Source organism: Phaenicophaeus curvirostris, chromosome 22 (genome assembly GCF_032191515.1).
Source record: "Phaenicophaeus curvirostris isolate KB17595 chromosome 22, BPBGC_Pcur_1.0, whole genome shotgun sequence".
Classification (NCBI taxonomy): Eukaryota; Metazoa; Chordata; class Aves; order Cuculiformes; family Cuculidae; genus Phaenicophaeus; species Phaenicophaeus curvirostris.
In genome coordinates, this window is record NC_091413.1 from 7,498,138 (window position 1) to 7,523,436 (window position 25,299).

Here is a 25,299-nt window from a genome sequence, read left to right on the forward strand (position 1 = left end):
TTCTTTCTGAGATTTCATCTCAATCTCCCATCTTTCAGCTCAGAACTCTTCCCCTTGTCCTCTCCTTCCACTCCCTGATCCAGAGCCCCTCCCCCAGCTTTCCTGGAGCCCCTTTCAGCACTAGAAGCTGCTCTAAGGTCTCTCTGGAGCCTTCTATTCTCCAGGCTGGAGCCTGTCCTTGGATGGGAGGTTCTCCAGCCCTCAGATCATCTCCGTGGCCTCCTCTGGACTGGTTCCAACATCTCCTTACATTGAGGATTCCAGAACTGAGGAGCTGATTTTGTTTGGCAGTGGGGTTGCAGTGCTGCTCAGCACTAGGGGAAGCTCAGCTAACCCATTTTTTTCACTACTCAAGGACTCAAAGCAGAAGGTGCGAGGCTACCGACAGGTTTCTAGCCGCAGGGGTGCTGGGGCAGGATTGGCAGCATTGAAGTGGTGTGTAGGTTGACATCCTCGCACGGCTGGCGGGGCTGAGGATGGGCATGGAGCAGGAATCAGGGGATTAGGTTTCATCTCTTTGGTGTCCGAGGCCTTGGAAGAGGATCGCTGGTCCAAGCACTGCAGCAGCAGGGCCAGGGCTGTCACGTGGAGACGGATTTCTCCGCCAGGAACATAATGGGGTCCTGGAAACCTTTTTGTTGAATTTACAAGTTCTCATAAGCCCACAGCCTGAGATTTTTGTTTTACCTGAAGCAGTTCCCCTACGAAGAGAGGTGGAGGGAGCTGGATTCTTCAACTTGGAGAAGACTCTGAGAAGATCTTACTGTGGCCTTTCAGTACTGAAAGATAGGGAAGATGGGGAAAAACTTTTTAGCAGGCCCTGTAGCAGTAGATCAAGGGGGAACAATTTTAAAATAAAGCAAGAGATGTTTACACTGGGTATTAGGAGGAAATGTTTTGTTGTGGACCCTGGCCCAGGTTGCCCAGAGCAGGGGTGGCTGCCCCATCCCGGGAGGGGTTCAAGGCCGGGCTGGATGGGGCTTGGAGCCCCTGATCCAGTGGGAAGTGTCCCTGCCCATGGCAGGGGTGGCACTGGGTGGGCTTGGAGGTCTCTTCTGTGATTTTGTGATTCTACAAATCTTTCCTTTTTCCCCCACGGCTGCTTCCCAGGGTCTGCCGGAGGGCGAACACTCGCACGCCAGCCAGCCCGTGCGCAGCAAGACTCCTCAGATCCCCCCGGATGCCAAGGGCCCGGCAGCAGCAGGACCTGAACAGAGTCACCACCCCACTGTAAATAGGCACGCGGCACAGATGGACCCTCACGTCCACCTTCAGAGGGCCCAGGCGGACACGGGCCAGACCTCCTACCCTTCGCCTGTTGCCATTTCAATGAAACAGGAGCTTCCGTCACCGCACCAGCCTCAGGGGGTTCCCAAGCAATCCATGTTTATCCCCACGACGTCAGGTGCTGGGGCTCCGCCGGGGCTGCCCCTCAACCGGCCCGAGCCCCAGTCTGCACTCAAACAAGAGCCATCTCCTCACCCCGTTTCGCAGAGACCTGTGGATATGGTTCAGCTCCTGACGGTGAGTATTGCTCCATCGGCTTCTCCCAGCCTCGCATTTCTCTGAGGAGAAGTTGGGTTCTGCTCAGCTTCTATCACTTGTGGCGCTTGGGTGCATCTCCCACAGGGGACAGGCTGGAGAAGAGAAGGCGCCAGGGAGGCCTTAGAGCTGCTTTCAGAGCTGAAAGGGGCTCCAGAAAAGCTCGGGAGGGGCTCTGGATCGGGGAGAGGATGAGGGGAAAGGTTTTGAGCTGAAAAGAGGGAAGATTGAGGTGATAACTTGAGGAGAAATGTTCTCCTGTGAAGGTGGGGAGGCCCTGATTGCCCAGAGCAGCAGTGGCTGCCCCATCCCTGGAGGGGTTCAAGGCCAGGTTGGATGGGGCTTGGAGCCCCTGATCCAGTGGGAGGTGTCCCTGCCCATGGCAGGGGTGGAACTGAGTGAGCTTTGAGGTCCCTTCCAACCCAAACCACTCTATGATTGTATCAGAGAATAGTGGTGTATTTAATTTAAACTAAAACAACCACCTTCCCAAAGCCTCGAGACTGAGGGAGATGATGGCACCAGTCAGGAACCCAGAGCTGCGTTCAGCACCCAAATAGTTCCCGTATAAACTCGAGCGACTCCTGCTCTTTCTCAATTCTCCCGTTTGTAAAAGAGAAAGCGACGCTCGGTGATAGCCCCGCGCTGCGTGGGAGGCTGGAGCCTGCCGAGAGCTCTGATGTTAGGGATGAAGGAGCCGCCCAGGCGCCTCAGCCAGCAGGAAGAAGAAAGGGCTGGATTAGGGATGGAGCAGGTCCTACCCACGCCCAGAGCGGCGCAGACGAGGGCTGATAAGATGTTACACGTGTACCGAGTGCTCGCAGCAAACGCTGGCACCATAATTGCCCGTGGATGTATCAGAGACAAATGAGCGGCTCAGCCAGGGTTCAGGATCCCTCTCTGCTTCGTTTGCGTTTAATGCTGCTTCTCCCTCTCTTTCCAGAAATACCCGATTGTCTGGCAGGGCCTCCTGGCTCTCAAAAACGACACGGCTGCCGTTCAGCTCCACTTTGTCTCCGGGAATAACGTCCTGGCGCACCGATCGCTGCCGGCGCCGGAGGGCGGCCCCCCGCTGCGCATCGCCCAGCGCATGCGGCTCGAGGCCTCCCAGCTGGAGGGCGTCGCGCGCAGGATGATGGTGAGGGGTGGGACGGGGCCGTGGGAGGCTCTGGAAGCTTGGCTCCTCTTGGCTTCTCCCAAAAAACTTCGGCTCTCGTAGCTGGGGTCACATCGTTTGGGATTCTGGAAGCCGCTGTGGGATTCCTTCATCCCAGAGAGTGTGAACTGCAGGCGGCAGGCCGTGAGCAGGGGGTGGAGGTGGGAAACCTTCGAAGTCGCTCATCCCTCGCCCCCAGAACAAATCCCTGCTGGCTCTGACATGGCTGAGGAAGGTGGAATTCAGGCAGCTGTGGAAGTTCAGCCCTCAGCAGCCGAGCCTCCAGCTCGTCTTTTGTAACTCTGGAGCGCAAAGAGGGTTTTCCAGGCAGGTTGTGGATGCAGAGCTCCGAGCCAACGTCTGACTCCGGCTCTGCGTTTCCTCCCCAGGTGGAGAGCGATTACTGCCTGCTGCTGGCCCTGCCCTGCGGCCGAGACCAGGAGGACGTGGTGAACCAGACGGAGTCGCTGAAGGCCGCCTTCATCAGCTACCTGCAGGCCAAGCAGGCCGCAGGGATCATCAACGTTCCCAACCCCGGCTCCAATCAGGTACGGCCAGGGGGAGCCTGGAAACGAGTCGATACCGGCACCTGCAGCCCCAGGGCTTCTCCCGAGCTGCTACTGGAGGTGCTTGTTATTGCTGGAAAAAAAACCCCGGTGTTCTCCGTGCCAGCCTGTCCCATTGCTGGTCAGAACGCTCCGATACAACCGAAGCAAACCAAACAAACCCACCCCACGCTCGGTTTGTCCTTCCCAGCCTCACAGCGTTGGCTGCAAACAAACCAAATGCTGGAAGTAGAGAGCTTTTCTTTCCCATCCAGAGCCTGCATTTTCCAGGAAACCTTCTCTTGCTCTTGGCCACGTGGATACAAAACCCATGGTTGAGTCCCCTTCCCTGGCGCTGTTTAAGGGACGGGTGGACGAGGTGCTGAGGGACACGGGTTAGTGATTGATGGGTTGGTTGGACTCGATGATCCTGGGGGTCTCATCCAACCTGGTGATTCTATGATTCTATGAAAACATTTGGGGTTGGGGATGCGGAGCCTTTATTCCAGATGCGCTGCACTGAGTCAAATTGAATCCATTCCTGGGTGGAAACAGCCCAGAACGAGCGGTCGGTGCTCGGAGCAGCTGCTGAAATAATTAATGTGAATTTTTCTGCCTTTCCCAGTAAAACCAACCAGCTCTGACACCTTGGGTGTGGCAAAGCTCCCCGCTTTGGGAACCACCCTGCGTGGCTGGATGGCAGCTCCCTTTTTTACGCAGCAGTGCTGCTTTCGAGCTTTCAAACGCCCAAAGAGTCCTGAATATCCCATTTCCCACCATCCTGGCCCTCCATCTCTCACCCATCTCTCTCTCTCTCCCCCCAGCCTGCCTACGTCCTGCAGATCTTCCCACCCTGCGAGTTCTCGGAAAGCCACCTGTCCCGCCTGGCCCCGGACCTGCTCGCCAGCATCTCCAACATCTCCCCTCACCTGATGATCGTCATCGCCTCCGTATGAGCCGCGTCCGGTACCAACTTCACTTCGGGTTGTTTTTCCAAGGCCCTGCAGCAAAAAAAAAATGATTTAAAAAGCCCACACACACACAACAACAACAAAAAAAAAAAATTGAGATGAAAGTCAATGAAAAGCACGAGAGAAAGGAAGGAGTCGGGCAATGCTGCCAGCCTGCCGGCCTCTGCCCCAGCCGGCCGGGATCAAACTGTCGCGGGCGGCGCTGCCGCTGCCCTGGATGTTTACATGTTGCTTTTGCTCACGGACGACGGATGCACTCAGCGGGCGGACGGCGGGGGTTCCTGTGCCTCCTTGGGGAAAAGAGAAAGGACGGCTTATTTTTTTTAACAAAAAGGAAGAAAAAAAAAAAATTATTAAAAAAGAACCTGAACTGCCTTTGCACTAAACCAGTGACTTGGGGAACGGCCCCCGCGCAGCCGCAGCTCGGGGCGCGTTCCACGGCGGCTGCTGGGCCGTGTGGGTCAAGGATCATTTCACACATCGGCTTCGGGGTCCCTCTTAGCGGTTGGGTTTGGTTTTATTTGGTTTTTTTTTTTTTTTTTTGGTTCCTTTGGGGTTTTTTTTTGTTTTGTTTTGTTTTTAGGTTGGTTTCTGTCCGGATGCGAACCCTCCTCCTCTCCGCTCGCCCCCCGCTGCAGCGCCTGCTCGTCAGCTGGGATGTACAGTTTACACTGAAAAAAAAAAAAAAGAGAGAAAATACACAAACCGGATAAAAACACACAAAGGGAGAGCAATTTTCCTTCCCGGCGGGACACGCAGGACTCCGTGGGTGTGTGTATATATAAATATATATATAATATATATAAATATATATAATACTGACTTCGAAACAGCAAAAATCAGATTCCCCACAACATACATTTTTTTTTAATCTGTGCCAAAAATGTGTTTTCAGAGAAAATCTTATTTTCATACTCAGACTTTGTATCGTCACTCATTTGTAAGTGCGCTTCATGACAGCCCCTCGTCTCCCGCGCCGTGGGAGCGATTCCACGCCTGTACAAAGCCCCGGCCCGGCCCCCCCCGCCCTCCCCAACACTTTATTAATTTATGGAACTGGTTTTATTTTTTGTTTTGTTTTGTTGGTTTTTTTTTTTTTTTCGCAGCGCAGTTTTTGTTTTGTGTGTCCATTGGATTACAGACTTTATTAAAAAATACAAAACAGCTCGGCTCTCGTCCCTCGGCCGCGGGGGGAGTTGGGGACTCGCCAGGATCAGCGTCAAGAACAAGAAAAACAGATAATTTATCAGAGGAAGCCCAGATCTTGATTTATTTTCCCTCGATGCTGTAAATGAGAGTTGGGGTTAAAGGGGCAGCCAGGGTCGGGGCTCGGAAACCCCCCCAGTGCCTTGGGGGTGAGGAGCTGGGGACACAGGGATGGACAGACAGACAGACACAGACAGACATGTGGACAGTGGTGGCGAGGGGAGCATCGCTGGGGTTTAGCGTGAGGCCTTTGAGGCAAATTCCCTCCAGTTTGGGGAGGGGAGCGTGTCTGTCTGTCTGTCTGTGTGTCCATCTGTCTGCCAGGATGTGGTGGGGCGAGCAGACTGGTCCCTGTGTCCGTCTGGGGTGCAGCTGTCCGTGTGTCCGGCTGTAGGAACAACCGCCCCTCTTTCCAGCTGAACCTGCCCTGTCTGTCTGTCTGTCCGCCCAGCTGCTCTCTCTGTGCATCTGTCCCCATCCCTCCTCCCCAGCCTGGAGCACAGACAGACGGACACGTGGACAGACAGACCGACCCCTCCCCAGCCTAAATTCCCTAAAAATGCAGGTTTTTGCCTCAAAGCTCCTGCTCCAAACCTCAGCACTTCCCCACCCCTGCGCAGGGCCCAGCCCTTTCCCCCCGCCCCGTCCATGTGTCCGTCTGCTGCCCTTGTCCGTGTGTCTGCAAGCAGGATTGGGCCTGAACCACCACCTCCTCCCCCCTGGGGTGGGCGACAGACACACAGACGGGAGCACAGACAGACGGAGACACGGATGGGGGGGTGGAGGAGGGAAGCGGGTGTCTGTCCAGCCGTGTCCATGCTCTGCACAGCTGTCTGTGTGTCCATCCGTGGGTCTGTCCCGTTGTCCCCCGGGTGCTGGGGGGGTTGTTGTGGCTCTGGGTGTGCCGGACACACGGACAGGCGTGTGTCCATCTGTCCCTCACCCACCCCCGAGGAGGTACAGGCCTGACCCTGAGGGCAAGGCCCCCGCTTCCCTTGTCCCTCCCTGCACTGGGGCCGAGGGACGGAGCAGTAACAGGATGGGGACAGACAGATGGACAGACAGAACTTTCTGGCCTCCTTTCTATCCAAAATGGCCTCCCTGCGCCTGGACCCAGGGAGCGCGGCCAGGCTCTCCCTCCCCTGAACCCCAAAACCCTCCCCCAACCTTTTCATCTCCACCAGCTCCCTTCTCCCTATTTTCAGCGTCGTTTCCAGCCCCCTCCACCCCCGAGAGCATCAGCTGGGGGGCCTGCAGGATCCCCCGAGGGCCGCGCCGCAGCCGTTAGAAAATATTCCGCTTTATTCCGTCTCTCCTTCCTCAAATACACTTTGTCCACCGCTTCCAAGCAGCTGGAATAATAAATCTGTTAAATAAAGGCGAGGGGGAGTCACTCGGGGGGCGCTGGAGCCTCCCCGGCTGGGGGGGCCAGGGGGGCGGCGGGGGGCTCGGCGGGGCCGTCGCGGGTTCGGAAGAGCAGCTCTCCGGCGGGAATAACCTGCTCCGTCTGCCAGGTGGCGGCCGTTCCGTACTGCTGGTAAAAGTCCGTGTCGGCCTGGAACATGACGAGGGCCTGGGCCGTGTGGATGCGGACGTGCTGCGCCAGGCTGCTGGCGTCCAGGAACTTCTCCCCGCAGGAATCGCAGGCGTAAAGGATCTGGGTGTTGGGATCTGAGAGGGGAAAGAGGGGTGGACGCTGGGGTGGCGCGGCCGGAGCTCACTCCTTCCCCCGTCCCTGCTCCCTGCTGCTCCTCCCGGGCCATTCCCAGCCATCCCCGTTCCCCCAGTCCCATTCTCCCCATCCCATTCCTGGCCTTCTCCCCTGTTCCCCACCGTCCCCACTCTTGGCTGTTCTCCCTGCCAGCCCCATTCACAGAATCACAGAATCACCAGGTTGGAAGAGACCCACCAGATCATCCAGTCCAACCATTCCCATCAATCACTAACCCATGTCCCTCAGCACCTCATCCACCCGTCCCTTAAACCCCTCCAGGGAAGGTGACTCAACCCCCTCCCTGGGCAGCCTCTGCCAGGGACCAATGACCCTTTCCGTGAAATATTTTTTCCTAATGTCCAGCCTAAATCTCCCCTGGTAGAGCTTGAGGCCATTCCCTCTCGTCCTGTCCCTTGGGAGAAGAGCCCAGCTCCCTCCTCTCCACAACCTCCTTTCAGAGAGTTGGAGAGAGCAATGAGGTCTCCCCTCAGCCTCCTCTTCTCCAGGATAAACACCCCACAGCTCTCTCAGACGCTCCTCTTGTTCTCCAGCTCCCTCACCAGCTTCGTTGCTCTTCTCTGGACTCGCTCCAGAGCCTCAACATCCTTCTTGTGGTGAGGGCCCAGCCCTTCGTTCCTCACCTGCCTCCTGCACTTGCTTCACGGCTTTGGTGATCTCGGCTTTCAGCGCTTCCGTCTCATCGGCTGTGACTGCGGCCGCCACGGGCACCACTGCGGGGAGAGGGCAGCGATGGGGGCACGATCCCAGCTGGAGCCGACGCCGGATTGCGCCCACCGGGACATGGGCCCATGGAGAAGGATCCAAACACCTTCACAATGTTTTTTGGGACCCCGAAGCAGCGCCCCATGGATAAACCTCCCTCCTGGGATGGCTCTGGGACCCTCCCAGCTGCACCCTGTGAATAACCCTTGCGTTTAGGATGGCCCTAGGAGCCCAGGATGCACCCCATGGATAAGTTTTCATTTTGGGGTGGCATTTTGGATCCTTGAGCTGTGCCCTGTGGATAAACCTCGCCTTTGGGATGGCTCTGGAATGCCCAGGCTGCACCTCCATGGATGAATCGTGCCTTTGGGATGGTCTTTGGGACCCCCAAGCTGCATCTTGTGGACAAACCTCGCTTTTGGGATGGCTATTGGAAACCCTAAACGGCACCTTGTGGATAAACCTCCCCTTTGGGATGGATCCCGAATCCCTAAGCTGCGCCCTGTGGATAAACCTCCCCTTTGGGATGGATCCCAAATCCCTAAGCTGCGCCCTGTGGACAAACCTCCCCTTTGGGATGGCTTTTCCAGACCCCTGTGGATAAATCTTGATTCCGAGCCCCCCAAGCTGTGCCCCATGGATAGGTTTTTCCCTTTGGGATGGATTCCCAGGCTCACCCGTCAGCTGCGTGACCGCGGTGGCCGCCAGCGCCTCGGTGGCCAGCGTCACCATGTCATCGGAAGCCACGGTGACGATGTTGACCTCGTCGCCTTCCTCCGGCTCCAGGATTTTGATTCCCGCCTTGCCTTGGTGCACGGTCTTCACGTGGGAACGCAGGTTGTCCACCCGGTTGAAACCTCGCCCGCACTTATCACACAGGAAGGGCTTCTCCCCTGGGAACGAGAGGAGGAATTCAGGAACGGTTGAAGATGTAGGGAGGTGGGTCAAAGACTTTGGGAAGTCCTGGAGGAACCCACCCGTGTGGATGATGATGTGTTTGGAGAGATCGCCCACGTTGACGAAGGCTTTGTTGCAGACGGTGCATTTGTGGGGTCGGATGTTATCATGGTGACGGATGTGGTTGGCCAGCTGGCTGGACTGGACGAACCTGGGGGGAAAAGAAATGGTGTCACCACGACCCAGGACACTTGGGATCCTCCAGGATCCTCCACCTGCCTTCCGCAGCTGCCGGGGGGGAAGGTAGAGGCACCCTCCCAAAATCCATGGGGATGGATCCTCACCTCTTGCCGCAACGCTCGCAGACGTACGGCTTCTCCCCTGTGTGCTGGCGCACGTGGGCGATGAGGGAGCTTGCTTGGGTGAAGGCTTTTCCGCAGATCATGCACTGGCACGGCTTCTCTCCTGGGAGAAATCACAGAATCACCAGGTTGGAAAAGACCCACCGGATCATCGAGTCCAACCATTCCCATCAATCACTAAACCATGTCCCTCAGCACCTCGTCCACCCGTCCCTTAAACCCCTCCAGGGAAGGGGACTCAACCCCCTCCCTGGGCAGCCTCTGACAGTGACCAATGACCCTTTCCCTGAAAAATTTTTTCCTAATGTCCAGCCTGAACCTCCCCTGGCAGAGCTTGAGGCCATTCCCTCTCGTCCTGTCCCCTGTCCCTTGGGAGAAGAGCCCAGCTCCCTCCTCTCCACAACCTCCTTTCAGGGAGTTGGAGAGAGCAATGAGGTCTCCCCTCAGCCTCCTCTTCTCCAGGATAAACACCCCCAGCTCTCTCAGACGCTCCTCTTGTTCTCCAGCCCCCTCACCAGCTTCGTTGCTCTTCTCTGGACTCGCTCCAGAGCCTCAACATCCTTCTTGTGGGGAGGGGCCAGAACTGACCCCAGGATTCGAGGAGCGGTCTCACCAGTGCTGAGTCCAGAGGGAGAAGAACCTCCCTGGACCTGCTGGCCACGCCGTGTCTGATCCAAGCCAAGATGCCATTGGCCTTCTTGGCCACCTGGGCCACTGCTGGCTCGTATTCAGTCACTGTCACCAACACCCCCAGGTCCTTCTCCTCCAGGCACTTTCCAGCCAGACTTCTCCTAGTCTGGAGCTGCTCAGGGTTGTTGTGCCCCAAGTGCAGGACCCAGCATTTGGCCTTGATAAACCTCATCCCATTGGTCTTAGCCCATGGATCCAGCCTGTTCAGATCCCTTTGGAGCCTCCCAACCCTCCAGCAGATGCAGGAAAAGATGCACGGATGTCAACAATCCAGGGATGGATCATGTTGCTCCACCCAAAATCCCTGAGGAAAGAGCAGAGTTGTGTCCCTACCGGTGTGGATGCGGATGTGCCGCTGCAGCGCCCCAGGGTCGGCGAATTGGCGCTGGCAGTAGACGCAGACGTAGGGTTTCTCGCCGCTGTGGATCCGGAGGTGCCGTTTCAGGTTGCCTGGGAGGAGATGAGGCTAAGCTGGAGGACATGGAGATACTAGCACCTTCTCTCCCGACTTCCCAGAACCCTGGAGCTCCACTGGGAGAGCCCATCAGTGCCGCAGCGGCGACCCCGAGCCGAGGATCAGGCAATAATGTGGTGGTAGAGAACAAGCAGCTCATTTTTTGACCCCTCCAGTTCTGCAGGGGATTGGGGAGATGGAAGGAGAGGTCTCAATCCCCAAAATCTGGTCAAGGGCTCCTTCTAGGAGCATTCCAGGATGTGATCCTGTGAGCAACACCAGCCCAGACCCATAGAGGGAGGAGTTTAAGCACTGCAACCACAGTTAGAGGTTTAGATCCTCCTCTGCTCAGGATGAAACCCTTCCTCTGTCTCCAATTCCCCCACGGAACGCTCCGTATCCCTCTCCAGGCCGGCCAAACCTCCATCGCTTGGATCCCACCACCTCCCAACCCCGCGCTACCTGAAGTGGTGAACTGCTTGCCACACTCCCGACACTTCAGGGGCCCGTCCGCGATGTGGATCTTCAAGTGAGCCTTCAAATTCCCCACCTGGGAACAGACAGTGGGATGCAGCGAGCCCCCAGCACCCCAAATCTCCATCCGGAGGGGCCCAAACCACCGTGGGTCCGGCTTTCCCACCCCTGAACCCACCTGGTTGAATTTCTTGTCACAGTGGGGACACTTGTGCTCCTTGTTGGTGTCGTGGGTCTCCAGGTGCCGCATTTTCGAGGTGGGATCGGAGAAGGAGCGGCCGCAGTAGTCGCACTGGTAGGGTTTCTCGCCGCTGTGGACCAGCTGGTGCCGTTTGAGGTTGCCCGAGGTGGTGAAGAGCTTGCCGCAGTCGTCGCAGCGGTACTTGGCCTCCCCCGTGTGCCGTTTCTTGTGGAGGTTCAGCAGGCTGATGAGGCGGTAGCTCTTCCCGCACTCCTCGCAGCCGTAGGGCTTCAGCGGGCTGGAGGTGAGACAGGGTGGGAAGAACTGGCGTGCTGAGCTCTTAGCACCCCGATCCGAGCTCCACTGCCCCAGTGAGGCTCACCTGGATCCACAGGATGTCTTGCAGCAACACAAAAACACCACAGACTCACAGAATGGGTTGGAAGGGACCTCAGAGCTCATCCAGTCCCACTCCTGCCACAGGCAGGGACACCTCCCACTGGATCAGAGGCTCCAAGCCCCATCCAACCTGGCCTTGAACCCCTCCAGGGATGGGGCAGCCACCCCTGCTCTGGGCAACCTGGGCCTCCCCACCCTCATCATGAAGAATTTCTTCCTAATGTCCAATTTAAATCTTCCTCCTCTAATTTAAAGCTGTTCCCTCTTGTTCCATCACTCCATGCCCTTGGAAAAAGTCCCTCCCCAGCTTTCCTGGAGCCCCTTTCATCACTGTAAGCTGCTCTGGAGCCTTCTCCAGGCTGAACAACCCCAATTCTCCCAGCCTGTTCTCACAGCAGAGGCGCTGCAGCCCCTTGGATTGTCTTTGTGGCCCTTAAGGAACGACAGAGCAGAACCACCCCACCAGGCTGATGGATTTTGCAAGGATCTGAAGCCTTGCGGCAAAAGCCACATTTTGTAGGTGCTCCTGGCTCCTTTCCATGACTCGTGCTGGGAGTCTCCAACCCTTCCAGACGGATGTGAGATGCAGAGCAGTGTTGGCTGTGGAACCCTTACGCCCTCAGCCATCATCAAAGCCCGGTGGCACCTCTTGGGTTCTGGTTTTGCCGTACCTGTGTGTCTTCTCGTGGGCTTTGCAAGCAGCCGGGTCGGAGAAGGCCTTGTTGCACTCCCTGCAGGAAAAGGGCTTCTCGCCGGTGTGGATACGGATATGCCTCTTGAAATTACCGGTGTGGGTGAACTCCTTCCCGCAGTCCTAGGGACGGAGAGAGACAGGCGTGGTCACACCAGTGACGCCCGGTGTCCCCGAGGGATTGGAGACAACGCTCGGGTCAGCCTCACCTCACACTTGTGTGTGACGGAGCCGTAGGCTTTCGACTCGGTCCTGTCACTGTATGTCCCTGAACGCAGCAGACGGGTCTCGCCTGAGTTTTCCTGCCCCGAGTCAGTGCTCCCCGATTCGTTATCTTCAGCATTTTCTCCGTTTTCTATCCGGGGCTGCTCTTCCTCAGGGATTTTAGCCTCCTCTTCGTCCTTTGCCATCATCTTCCCCTCTTCGTCCTTCACTTCCAGCTCCACCTCTGCAGGCATTTAGAAAACAGGGACACTAGGGATCAGGAGCAGGATCAGAGATGCAAAAACACCCTTATTTCCTAACCCTAAGCTCAGGTTCAAGGAAATGGGAATTAGCCCTGCCCTGATGTACTCCTGGAATACCACCCAGGTGCCTGGAGTCTGGATCTGTAGGTTTAGAGCTGAAATCCAAACGTGTGCACAGAGACAGGAGCATTTCCCAGTCTCTCCTGGCTCTGCTCCACAGACTCCCGGTCCCGTGGGCTCTGCGACTCGTAGGAAACGGTGTTTGCCCAGCTAAACTCACTTTAACAGAATTAATTGCATGGAAACCAAGGATTCATCCCTTGCCCAGCTGAAGAGAATGAGCAAAGTCTCGCTCACGCACACACCTCCTGTTTCGGCACCCGGAGAGACACTGTCCTTTGCTGTGGGGCTGCCGCTGTCAACCACGCTCTCCGTCGGCTGTTGTTGGCTGGGAAATTCAGTGCTGGGGCCCTCTTGGATGGCAACATCTGCCCCTGCAATCAAGAGAGCGTCTCAGGCAGGTTCGGGGAGCACCAGGCTCGGCGCAGCAAAGCCTGGCAGCAGGACAGGGGCATTCCAAGCATCATCCCGTGGTGGCTCACCTTCCGGGTCACCCGGCTGCTCTGGCTGTGCCTCAGTCTGTGCCGCGGTGGTTGCAGGTGCCTCTTCCTTCCCCTCTGGGTCAGGAGGTTTTGTTTTGTCAGGATCAGCCAGTGCTTCTTCTGCTGATGCCTTGTCCTCGGCGGTCGCCTTGTCTGCCCCTGCAAGGGAAGAGGCAAAGTGCTCCAGTTTTTCCTGCCCACACAGGGGATCCCAACGGCTGCTAGAAGGATCCTGCACTTGGGTCACAACAACCCTGAGCAGCTCCAGGCTTGGGGAAGAGCGGCTGGGAAGCTGCCTGGAGAAGAAGGACCCGGGGGTGCGGGGTGGCAGCGGCTGAACACGAGCCAGCAGTGGCCCAGGTGGCCAAGAAGGCCAATGGCATCTTGGCTTGGCTCAGCCGTGGGGTGGCCAGCAGGAGCAGGGAAGGGATCATCCCCTGCACTCGGCGCTGGGGAGGCTGCACCTCGAATCCTGGGGTCAGTTCTGGCCCCTCATTCCAAGAAGGACCTGGAGGGGCTGGAGCACATCTGGAGAAGGGAACGGAGCTGAGAAGGGTCTGGAGAACAGGGGTTGTGGGAGCGTCTGAGGGACCTGGGGGGGTTTATCGTGGAGAAGAGGAGGCTGAGGGGAGACCTCATCGCTCTGTGCAGCTCCTGGAGAGGAGGTTGTGGTGAGGTGGGTGCTGGGCTCTGCTCCTAAGGGACAGCGATGGGACGAGAGGGAATGGCCTCAAGTTGCACCTGGGCAGTTTTAGATTGGATATTGGGGAAAAATTCCTTCCCTGACAGAGTGGTGAAGCCCTGGCAGAGGCTGCCCAGGGCAGTAGTGGAGTCTCCATCCACGGAAGGGTTCAAAAACCCCTGTGGCTGTGGCACTTGGGGACAGGGTTTAGCAGGCACGGTGAGGCTGGGCTGAAGGTTGGACTGGATGAGCTTAGAGAGCTTTTCCAACCTCATTCATTCTGTGATTCTATGAGGGTTCCCAAATCCCATAAAGATCCGAGGAAACATCAGTTCTTCAGCAGCTGCTGCCCCACACAAGAGGATCAAACCCCATCCAGCCACCCCTGCGTGCCAGGAGACGTACGGCAGCGGGTTTGGATGGTGGCTGGAGCACATGGCTGCTCCACGGGGTGATTCCCTGTCTCTGCGGATGAGGGGAAGCGAGGCAGCTACGTACCAATCTCAGCTGGGGGCTGCTGGCTCCCGGCAGGGCTTTCTGCCAGCACGGTGAGGGACTTGAGAGCGTTGCAAGCGCTAACGATCTCCTGCATTTGCAGGAATCCTGCCACGGCCAGCACGTCTTCCACGTTGTCGGGGTTAAGGCTTAGCTTCGCTGTGTACATGAACTCCAAGACCTGGCCTAGGCCTGCGAGGGAAGCGACACCAACAGAAATAAGCTCTCCTCTCTCAGCCATTCCATTTCGAATAAGGCCAAAGGGCACAGAATAACAGGCAGAATCTCAAACCACGGGCACAAAACCACTTGGTTTAGGTCACATGGGGCGGGATATCGGCTGTACCTGCCGCATTGCTGATGTCGAGGTGCACCACGTCCTTCTGGTCGACAAAAAGCATCCTGAAGTACTCGCTGCAGGCTGCCAGCACGGCTTTGTGGGCCTTGAAGTTGATGCCGTCCACCACGAAGGTGCAGTCGCAGAGCAAACCCAGCTGCCGCTGCTGGTTCAGCTGCTCCAGGACTTGTTTGCTGTGCTGGGGGAAATCCATGGCTGCGGGGAGGAAAACGAATCCCAGGCTGAGGGGTGAGGTCAGTGCTGAAACCCCGACACCGCATTGAAGGCAACCACGAAACAGGAGAGCTCACAAAACCCACAAATCAACCACAACCCGACCACTCCCCGAGTTAAAAAGCATGGCCCAAAGAGGAGCTAATTCCAGCTCCTCACTATGGCCACCTGCCTCCCCACTAAACACAACCCCAGAACTTCTCCAACACAGTCCAGCTCTCAGATCATCTCTGGCCTCCTCTGGACTCGCTCCAACAGCCCCGTGTCCTTCCCTGTGCTGAGGACTCCAGAATTGGAGGCAGAATTCCAGGTGGGTCTCACCAGAGCAGAGCAGAGGGGCAGAATTCCCTCCCTCCCTGCTGGTCCCACTGCTCTGGATGCAGCCCAGGACACCGTTGGCTCTTTGCCGGCTCATTTGGAGCTTCTCATCCATGAGCACCCAAAATCCTTCTCCTCAGGGCTCTCTCCATCATCCCCCAGCCTGTACTGATACCAAGGATTGTCCTGATCCAGGTACAGGACCTTGCACTTGGCCTTCCTGAACCTCATGAGGTTCACACAGCCCCACTTCTCCAGCTTGTCCAGGTCTCTCTGGATGACATCCCATCAACCTCACCACTCAGCTTGGTGTCATCCACAAACTCGATGAGGGTGCACTCGATCCCATCGTCTATGTCACTGATGAAGATATTAAACAACACCGGTCCCATCCTAACAGCATTTAAGGTACATTTACTGCTCTTCAAGTGGCCCAAGCTGTGAGCAGGAACCCTGTTGCCTCCGCAACCACAAGTGCTGAGGGTGCACTGCAAAAAGCATTCATCAAAACCTTCAGTTCCTGCTTATTTCAAGTGCTCGCATCATGGTACCAAGGGAGTTTTAGATTTTCATTCTGTGTTTGGAGGGAGTTCTTCCTGCATGAAGCACGACTTTGGCTGAGGAATGCTGCAAGCTCCTGCAAACACTGCAAAAAACTGGTTTTCAACAATCCCTTCGTCCAGATCCGTTGCAGCCGGCGAGCACTGCGGGCAGAGGGAGCCTCCTCCTGTCTGCTGTGGGTGTTAGCAACGTGCTCGGGGAAAGATCTTCTGCACAAGGATCGATTCGGCTTCCGAAATCATTCCCAGCAGGGATGAGGAGCCCAGACAACCCCAACAGCATCGGATCACGCATGGAGAGAGGAAGTTTCACTCCCAATAGATGCTGCTGGTCTTCGCGATTCACCCACTGCCCCAGCTCTCCAAAACACCGGGTGCTTCGTAACCGAACGTCCACGTCCTGTCCCAAAATACACCCCTCCAGAGCCAGAAAAATCAGTGTTTTTCAAAATCTGTCTAAACCCCCACAGGCGCACGATCCTGTAAGGTTTGCAAAGGAAATGTTGGGGAAAAAAAAAGGGGTGGCTTTTCCCAGCAGGACAAACGATGCTGTCTTCCATGCTTGGAAAGCTCTGCGCAGCAGGACCCAAGGAATCACGATGATTCGATGCACGAAAAGGCTTTTCTTGGTATTTTTAGGAGGCACTTTGTGTCTGAAAGGTGATTTTTATCGCTTCTGATTGGATTTGCCTCAGTTTTGCACCTGAGCTTTGTGAAGGAAGCAAAACCCCAAGAAATTCAACTCTTCCTGAAAAACTTCAACTTTTCTGTGTGCTCTGGAGCGTCACAGCACACGAGGGCAGCGAGGCAGAGGTCAGGACAAGCTGTGTTCGCCCTCATGCCTGAACCCAACATCCCCCAGAACCTGAAATCACCTTCGTGCACTACAGTCCTTGACTCCACACTTTAAAAATCCCAAATATCTGGATCAAAAAAACCCCCATGATGCATCCAAAACCCCCATTAGCGCAAACCCATCCCTGTCGGCGCTGTCTAAGGCCGCGTGTCAGAGCTCCTTACCCCAAACCCAGCGATAAGAGAGGAAAGGTGCCCAACCTCACCCCTGCGCTGCGAGGAGAGATCCGGAGGCCCGAAGCTGCAGCTGAGACGGTTGTGGCTCTCCTCCAGAGCTTCCCTCCTTCCCGGTCAGCGCGGAAGTCAGTCTCTACGCAGCCATCCTGGAGAAATGGAGTGAAAAGCTGTGTTTTAAACCCAAATCTCACGTGCTGAAGGCAAAAATGTCTAACATCGCCAACCCGGGAGCGGGCACCACCACATTTCACCTCATCAGAGGCACATAAGCACCGTTTGCCCTCCCGACCTCTCCCTGACGTGGCTGCGTAGTCTCTCATTACCTAATTAATCACAGAAAAGCTTCGTTAGGAGAACACCCACGCCTGCTGCACGCACTCACAGAGATAAATACAGAGACTACGGTCCCAGGGAGCTTCACCTAAGAGCTCCATTAAGCTCTGATGCTTATTAACCCCATTAACCTCTCCCCATACCTGCCAGCCATGAGTCCACCTAGTAAAAAATCCCAAAGCCTCAATAAACTGGAAAAAAAGAGCAATTTAAACATTGCTGTTGCCATCCCAGCATCTGTGCTTATGCTGGGAAGATGGAAAGGAAGAGGGGGTTAACTTTCTGCCTACCGTCATCTCCCTTCTCGTGTATCAGCTCCAGGAACAAAGCAGCCATAATCCTTTCAGTCTCTTCGAAGAGGAGTCTGTCCTCATTTCCAGGAACCAATTCTGCAATATTTTCAGTTAAAAAAGATGAAGTTAGGAGCTGATCAAGGTACAGGTGTGTTTTTAATATAAAATATCATGCTAAGGGGCTTTTAGTGCCAGCCCACAGCCACACATCTGAAGGTTAATGCGTGTTTTGGCTTCCTTACTGATCACTGAATGAAGAGGAGCTTAAACTGAGCTGCCTCTTGAGAGGATCCACAGCTTTTTAACAAGTTTCCAGGTTAAAAACAGGGAAAAAAGGTCCCTGGACACAGTGCAGTGAAGTGAATGAAACAGAGAAGGGTTCTGAAGTTTGTGGTTAGAAGGTGAGCTCACATTTGGCTGTAAGGAGGGGAAAAAGGTAATGATGAGCGATCCCAGGCAGGAAAAAAATGTGGTAGAAGGGAACTAAAAGGAGAAAGAGGAGAGAGGTGAGCAGAGCCACTGCAGAATCCCCTGCGAACAGATCACTCTCGTTGATTCAGTTTTCAGGCCCACGGATGCGCCTGTACAGCTCCTGGCACAAGGGGACGCGACCGGGCAGGCAGGGAGCCAGCCGCGTGCCGAGACCAGGCCAGGACTCCGGTTCTGCAGCGCCCACGAGACGAAACTTCCATCTTCTTCCAAAAAACCTGCCTTCGTGACACTGCCCGGTCTCTAGAAGCTTCCAATGCAGAAACATAAGTGAGAAAACACAGCTAGTCCGTGAAACACATCACCCACGCCTGAAAATCAAGGCCTGCAGAGGGCACAAACAGCCTGGTCACACCAGAAATGATGCCAGAAGATGAGAAAACTCTTTTTTCCTCGAGTCACTGAGTGGTGCTTGGAAGTTTAAGCTGCTTTGTTGATGGCGATGCCCTTGATGGGCAGGAAGGGAGCTTGAGGGGTGCTGGGAGGCTGAAGGGGTGTTGGAAAGGGATTGAGGGGTGACGGGAGGGGAGTGAGAGAGAGGGTGACAGGGAAGGAGGGGGGTGACAAGGGGGGTGACGGAGAGGTGGGGGGTGACAGAGAGAGGGGGTGACAGAGAGAGGGGGTGACAGAGAGAGGGGGTGACAGAGAGAGGCGGGGGGTGATAGAGGCGGGGTGACGGGGGGGTGACGGAGAGAGGGGGTGACAGGGAGAGAGGGGAGTGACAAGGGGGGAAAGGGGGTGACGGGGGGGGAGAGGGGGTGACAGGGAGAGAGGGGGGGTGACAGGGAGAGAGGGGGTGTGACAGGGAGAGAGAGGGGTGACAGGGAGAGAGGGGGGGTGACAGGGAGAGAGGGGGGTGACAGGGAGGGGGGTGACAGGGAGGGGGGGGTGACAGGGAGAGGGGGGGGTGACAGGGAGAGAGAGGGTGACAGGGAGAGAGGGGGGTGACAGGGAGAGAGGAGGGTGACAGGGAGAGAGAAGGGGTGACAGGGAGAGAGGGGGAGTGACAGGGAGAGGGGTGGGTGACAGGGAGAGAGAGAGGGGGGGTGACAGGGAGCGGAAGGGGGGTGACAGGGAGGGAGAGAAGGTGACAGGGAGAGAGGGGGATGACAGGGAGGGGGGAGGTGACCCGGAGGAGGTGGGGGGGGGCCTGGAGATGGGGGGATGACCCGGAGAGGGGGGGTGACAGGGAGAGGGGGGGGGTGACAGGGAAAGAGAAGGGGGGTGACAGGGAGAGAGAAGGGGGGTGACAGGGAAAGAGAAGGGGGGTGACAGGGAGAGAGAAGGGGGGTGACAGGGAGAGAGAAGGGGGTGACAGAGAGAGAGAGGGGGTGACAGGGAGAGAGAGGGGGGTGACAGGGAGAGAGAGGGGGTTACAGGGAGAGAGAGGGTGGCAGGGACAGAGAGAGGGGGAGACAGGGAGCGGAAGGGGGGTGACAGGGAGGGAGAGAAGGTGACGGAGAGAGAGAGGGTTACAGGGAGAGAGAGGGGGGTGACAGGGAGAGAGAGGGGGGTGACAGGGAGAAGTGGGTGACAGGAAGGGGAAGGGGGCTGACAGGGAGCGGAATGGGGGTGACAGGGAGAGAGAGCGGGTGACAGGGAGAGGGCGTGACAGGGAGAGAAGTGGTGACAGGAAGGGGGGGCGACGACCCGGTGGGGACGGGGTCAGGCAGAGGGGCTAACGGGGCGGTGACTGCTCTCCCCCGGGTGCCCGGGTCCCCTCACAGCCCTGGGGCCGCCCCCCCTCCCCCCGCGGCGCTCACCGTGACACCCGCCGCACAAAGGGCGCCGCCATCTTGGGGCCGGGCGGAAGCGGCGTCACCGCCCCCTCCCTCCCGCCCCCCGGCCCCCACCCCGCGCGCCGGCCGCGCGCGCGCAGTAAGGGCGGGAAAAGCCGCGCGCGCGCAGGGAGAGAGGGAGGGGTCGGGTCACGTGGTGTCGCCCCGCGGGGGGCGGTTGGGCTGGCGGGACTTGGAGGTGACAGAACCTCAGAGTGACCTGGGGGGAAAGGACCCGCTGGATCGAGCCTAGACAGTCCCATCAGTCACTAACGCATAGACTGACCAGCTTGGAAGAGACCCACCGGATCATCGAGTCCAACCATCCCCATCAATCACTAACCCATGTCCCTCAGCACCTCGTCCACCCGTCCCTTAAACCCCTCCAGGGAAGGGGACTCAACCACCTCCCTGGGCAGCCTCTGACAGTGACCAATGACCCTTTCTCTGAAAATTTTTTCCTAATGTCCAGCCTGAACCTCCCCTGGTGGAGCTTGAGGCCATTCCCTCTCGTCCTGTCCCCTGTCCCTTGGGAGAAGAGCCCAGCTCCCTCCTCTCCACAACCTCCTTTCAGGCAGTTGGAGAGAGCAATGAGGTCTCCCCTCAGCCTCCTCTTCTCCAGGATAAACACCCCCAGCTCTCTCAGACGCTCCTCTTCTTCTCCAGCCCCCTCACCAGCTTCGTTGCTCTTCTCTGGACTCGCTCCAGAGCCTCAACATCCTTCTTGTGGTGAGGGGCCAGAACTGACCCCAGGATTCGAGGAGCGGTCTCACCAGTGCTGAGTCCAGAGGGAGCAGAGCCTCCCTGGCCCTGCTGGCCACACCGTGTCTGATCCAAGCCAAGATGCCATTGGCCTTCTTGGCCACCTGGGCCACTGCTGGCTCATGGTCAGTCGCTGTCACCAACACCCCCAGGTCCTTCTCCTCCAGGCACTTTTCAGCCAGACTTCTCCTAGTCTGGAGCTGCTCAGGGTTGTTGTGCCCCAAGTGCAGGACCCGGCATTTGGCCTTGTTAAACCTCATCCCGTTGGTCTCAGCCCCGCGGTCCAGCCTGTTCAGATCCCTTTGGAGCCTCCCGACCCTCCAGCAGATCCAGCTTCCACCCAGCTCAGTGTCATCTGCAAATTTGCTAAGGGTGCTCTCAATGCAGAGACAGCAGGAATTTTCCTTTCCCGTTTCAGCCCCACTCAGCTGCTTTCAGCCCAGGCTTTCTCACTGTTGCTCATGTGTGAGAAAGGAGCAACTGCCGTATCAAAGCGACGATAGTTCCTGCTCCTCTCTCATTGAGAACTTCTCATCCTCAGAAGTATCAATTATCTGATGCGCTTTGGGGCAGCGTTGTTAAACGCTGTAATTAAACCGTGTTAGAGATCATTCCGGGTGAACTTAATTGAAAGGAGCGACTTTTCCAACCTGGCCTTGTGACTTCGGCATGCTTAAAAACTGTGTAGCACATTAGTATTTCTAATTAGTTTTGTTATTATCTGGATCTTTGAAGGCTCTCCTCTGTGAAGGGTTCGTGAGGACTTCTCTGGCCCCTGAGATTTTTTCCTTTTGCCATTCACAGAATAGTTTTGGTTGGAAAAGGCCTTTAAAATGATTGAGTCCAACCACTGATCCAGCCCTGCGAAGCCGGCCACCAGATCACGTCCCCGAGTATGACATCTACTCATCTTTTAAACCCCTCGAAGGGGTTTAAAACTCCACCACTGCCCTGGGCAGCCTCTGCCAGGGCCTGAGAACCCTTTTGGTGGAGGAATTTTTCCCACTGTCCAATCTGAACCCGCCCTAGTGCAACTTGAGGCCGTTTCCTCTCATCCCATCGCTGTCCCTTGGGAGCAGAGCCCAGCACCCACCTCACCACAACCTCCTCTCCAGGAGCTGCACAGAGCGATGAGGTCTCCCCTCAGCCTCCTCTTCTCCATGATAAACCCCCGCAAGTCCCTCAGACGCTCCCACAACCCCTGTTCTCCAGCCCCTTCCCAGCTCCGTTCCCTTCTCCGGACGCGCTCCAGCCCCTCCAGGTCCTTCTTGGAGTGAGGGGCCAGAACTGACCCCAGGATTTGACCCCTGAGTGCAGGGGACGATCCCTTCCCTGCTCCTGCTGAGCCAAGCCAGGATGCTGGTGGCCTTCTTGGCACCACTGCTGGCTTGTGTTCAGCTGCTGTCTGGACTAGATGACCCTAGAGGTCTTTTCCAATGTTAATGATTCTACAATTCCATGATTCCATGACTCCAGCCCCTGGGCGGGTGTGCAGGAGCAGGCGGCCTGAGCAGCCCCGCGTGGCTTTGCAGGCAGCCGTGTTCCAGCGTGTCTTGCAGGGCACCAGTGGCTTTGGGCAGGTGCAAGCAGCCGGCTGGAGAGCAGGCAGCCTCCAAAAGTCCAATATTCCCCTTCCTATCAACCTGCTTCCCTCTAAGTCCCAATTTCCCACCCTTCCTGCCCCAAACGAGCCGCGCTGCTGGGATGCGGCAGTTGTTGGAAACCTCCCCTGTGCAAAACCTGCCTCTTTGGGGAGAAAAAGGGTTGTTTTCTTTTTTTTTTTTAGTTCTTCATTTGGTGGAGCTGGGTGAGGCCCCCAGCCTGTCACCACTAGGTGGCAACGGGTGACCGAAGTGATGCACCAGCCACCGCTGTCCTCCAGCTTCATCACAGGGGGCTTTCATCATAGACTAATTAGGTATTAGATGATTAAGGGCTCTTCCAACTCAAGCCACTCACAGAATGGTTTGGATTGGAAGGGACCTCAAAGCCCATTGAGTCCCACCCCTGCCACAGGCAGGGACACCTCCCGCTGGATCAGGGGCTCCAAGCCCCATCCAACCTGGCCTTGAACCCCTCCAGGGATGGGGCAGCCACCCCTGCTCTGGGCAACCTTCAGAGGAAAACATTTCTCCTCAAGTTCTCATCTCAATCTTCCCTCTTTCAGCTCCAAACAATTCCCCTTGTCCCATCCCTTCACTCCCTGATCCAGAGCCCCTCCCCAGCTTTCCTGGAGCCCCTTTCAGCCCTGGAAGATGCTCTAAGGTCTCCCTGGAGCCTTCTCTTCTCCAGACTCAACAGCCTCAACTCTCTCAGGCTCTCCTTGTACAGGAGGTTCTCCAGCCCTCGAATCATCTCCATGGCCTCCTCTGGCCTCGCTCCAACAGCTCCTTGTCCTTCCTGCGGTGAGGACTCCAGAGGTGGATACAGGGCCCCAGAGTGAAGCAGCGCCATGAAGAGCTTTTCTTAAATAACCTTTAAGCATTTTTTCCTCGCAGCAGCCAGCAGTTAGGGAGCCCTCCAGCCCCGAGCGATCGGCAAAGCCGATAGGGAAACCACCTTGATGCTCGCGTTTGTGTGCATCCCCCACGCTGCAGGTGTGTTAATGCAAGTCACGAGTTGTTAGGGGACAAGCAGGGACAGGCTGACCTCGGAGCTGGGGTGGCAACACGAGCTGGGTGGTGTGTGTAGCTATAAACAGCCGCTCGCCCCACACGGGCGCCTCCGTGTTGTTTGTACACACAGGGAGATGGAGCTGGGGCTTCAGGAAGGATTCAAGGGAGCTTTTTGCCCCCTAAAAGAAGCTCCCGGGGTTGGCAGCCAAGCTGGGAGCCTCGTCTTGGCTCGTGCCAGTGCCTGGCGCTTCTCTGATGGTGATGGGTGAGGGTGGGCAAGGGGAGAAGAAAGATTTGGTGACCTTCCAGGTGGGCTGGCGGCTGGACAGCTGAGGGAATGGCGCAGAAATAGAGCGGCGGGGAAGGAATGAGTCACCCCGGGCTGGAAATAAACGGATTGTGGGCACCGGAGGGGAGCCAGGGCAGCTCCTCACTCTCATTTTTGACGGGAAGAGTGAATTTCTGATGGAACCCATACCAAGACAGCCCTTAGGGCTGAACCTGGCCACTTTTAGGAGAAAAGCATCAAGTAAACATCAAAAAAATGAAGGTGGCAGCAGGCAGGCGTTCTCAATAATTTATCACAAGCTGTATATACAGAGACAGGCTCTGGCAGAGGGGTGGGAATTGATCCTCACTCCGTGCTCCTGGCAAGGCTCTTGGAATGCTGGATCTTCCCTATCAACACTCGCCGGCTAAAAAAACACTGGTGCCAGGAGCCGGCACTCCCTTCTGGAGTTTCTCCAGTGGGTGACGGGATGCCTCTCGCTGCCCCGGCCCCTCGGCACAGGTCTTTCCCATCCCCTACCCCATGTCCCACCTCCTTCCCAAATCACCCAAATAATTCATGAGGTTGGGATGAGGGGGGAAAGGGCCCCCTCAGATCTTAATCTCAGTCCGGAAGGTTTGCTGGACGTGGTCGGCGTGCTTGGCTGGCTGTCGCTGAGCCCGGATGGTCAACGTGCCATCGTCCCCCAGCGAGGACGACACCGACGTGGGGTCCACGTCCTCGGGCAGCTGGCATTTGTGGGTGAAGGTGTTCATGACAGTGCCATCCGCAGCCAGCTGGGACAGAAAAAAAATGAGTGAAAAGGGGTGATTTTGGGGTGCAAATGGGACGGAGGCTCGTTGTTCCCTGCCTGTGGGTGAGGCTGGCGGCTGCACCTTGTGTTTGGTGTTAATATTTATCTTCCTGAGGGGACGAGCAGGATGCAAGTGGCAGCTGTGGGGGCAAAGGTGCTTCTTGCTTCCCACCCCCCAGGAGAGAGGTGATTATAGGACACAAGTTCATTTGGTCTCGGGGGGGGCTTCGCTTCTGTGAAATATGGGGTGGAAAGGTGAGGGAATTGTGAATTAAACCCCAGTGTGGTTATGGCTGGGACCCTTGGGGTGGGAGCTGGGGGCTGAGGATTTTGGGTTCCCCATCGCTTTTGGGGTGCCTGGGGAGGGAGCACCCACCTTCTCGGCGTGCACCTCAATCTGATTGTTGGAGGTGGTGACGATGATGTCCTCGGGGGCGAAGTCGCTGACGTCCACCGTGAACTGATAGGTGTTGCCCAGGGTTTTCACCGTACCGGTGTTGCCGGGCCGAGCTGCCAGGAAGGGAGCGGGTCACAGCCGGGGTTTGATGGGGGTCTCCCCAAAATGCCTCTTGGGGTCACAGCCGTGGTTTGATGGGGTCCCCGCAGATGCCTCTTGGGGTCGAGGCCAGAATTCAGTTGGGGTCCCCTCCGAACGTCTCTCAGGGTCATGGCCAGGGTTCAGTTGGGTGCCCCCCCAGTGCCCGTTGGGGTCATGGCCACGGTTCACCTGGGGCTCCCCTCAAATGCTGCTCGTGGTCATGGCCACATTTTGGTTGGGGTCCCCCTCAACGCCTCTCCTGCTGCTCAACCTCTTGCCCAAACCCTCCAAGACATGGATGTAGCAGCGTGGGGGAAGAGGAGGCATCACCAACCCCTCCTTCGCCCCATCTCCTGGCCCTAAACGTGGGATGACCCCCCTTCAAACTCACCTTGGAACCCCAAAGTCTCGCCGTGGGGCCGGACAAAGCTCCCAAAAAGCTCCATGGTGCCGGCGGGCGACGCCGACTGATGAAAGCTCCGCTCTGATCGGAAAGCAGTCGAGGATCTCACGTTCATCCACCGCGTCCCCCCACGCCCCTGACCCCCAGCTCCTGCCGAGGAGGAAGAACGAAGCCCTTCTCCTCACCCTCCTTGCGGCGATGGCGAAGCAGGACTGGTTATTTCCAGGGGGGGCACTTGACGAGCTTTTTAAAGCCTCGTTAGGGCTCCCGGCCG

General features: G+C 56.9%; 3 protein-coding genes across 6 annotated transcripts in view; 1 reads left to right on the plus strand and 2 right to left on the minus strand.

Annotated features, from left to right (window-relative positions):
* The window catches only part of SPEN (spen family transcriptional repressor), a 69,334-nt gene extending 63,951 nt beyond the window's left edge, over positions 1–5,383 (plus strand). For 2 of the 3 annotated variants that reach the window (XM_069874852.1, XM_069874853.1), the window contains 4 exons: positions 1,111–1,524; positions 2,486–2,680; positions 3,088–3,246; positions 4,068–5,383. In XM_069874852.1, coding sequence (XP_069730953.1) covers positions 1,111–1,524; positions 2,486–2,680; positions 3,088–3,246; positions 4,068–4,199 — 900 coding nt within the window. In that variant the 3' untranslated portion in view covers positions 4,200–5,383. The remainder of the gene's footprint in view (positions 1–1,110; positions 1,525–2,485; positions 2,681–3,087; positions 3,247–4,067) is intronic. The other variant, XM_069874851.1, reaches the window with a different exon arrangement.
* Positions 5,384–6,704: 1,321 nt separating this feature from the next.
* ZBTB17 (zinc finger and BTB domain containing 17) lies at positions 6,705–19,692 on the minus strand. Of its 2 annotated transcripts, none has more exons than XM_069874905.1 (17): positions 19,611–19,692; positions 17,356–17,454; positions 16,762–16,878; positions 14,598–14,804; positions 14,255–14,443; positions 13,075–13,233; positions 12,838–12,966; positions 12,215–12,453; positions 11,986–12,128; positions 10,913–11,213; positions 10,723–10,810; positions 10,140–10,256; positions 9,099–9,219; positions 8,835–8,965; positions 8,535–8,750; positions 7,776–7,865; positions 6,705–7,091 (listed from the first exon to the last, which is right to left on the minus strand). In XM_069874905.1, the coding sequence occupies exons 4-17, from the start codon at positions 14,800–14,802 to the stop codon at positions 6,811–6,813; spliced, it is 2,409 nt and encodes an 802-aa protein (XP_069731006.1). In that variant the 5' UTR covers positions 14,803–14,804; positions 16,762–16,878; positions 17,356–17,454; positions 19,611–19,692; the 3' UTR covers positions 6,705–6,810. The 2 variants fall into 2 exon arrangements, with proteins under 2 accessions (XP_069731006.1, XP_069731005.1); XM_069874904.1 differs by having other exon boundaries at positions 16,757–16,878.
* Positions 19,693–23,565: 3,873 nt separating this feature from the next.
* Positions 23,566–25,256, minus strand: HSPB7 (heat shock protein family B (small) member 7). The gene is made up of 3 exons (XM_069874550.1): positions 25,014–25,256; positions 24,461–24,594; positions 23,566–24,067 (listed from the first exon to the last, which is right to left on the minus strand). The coding sequence occupies exons 1-3, from the start codon at positions 25,138–25,140 to the stop codon at positions 23,882–23,884; spliced, it is 447 nt and encodes a 148-aa protein (XP_069730651.1). The 5' UTR covers positions 25,141–25,256; the 3' UTR covers positions 23,566–23,881.
* Positions 25,257–25,299: the final 43 nt, after the last annotated feature.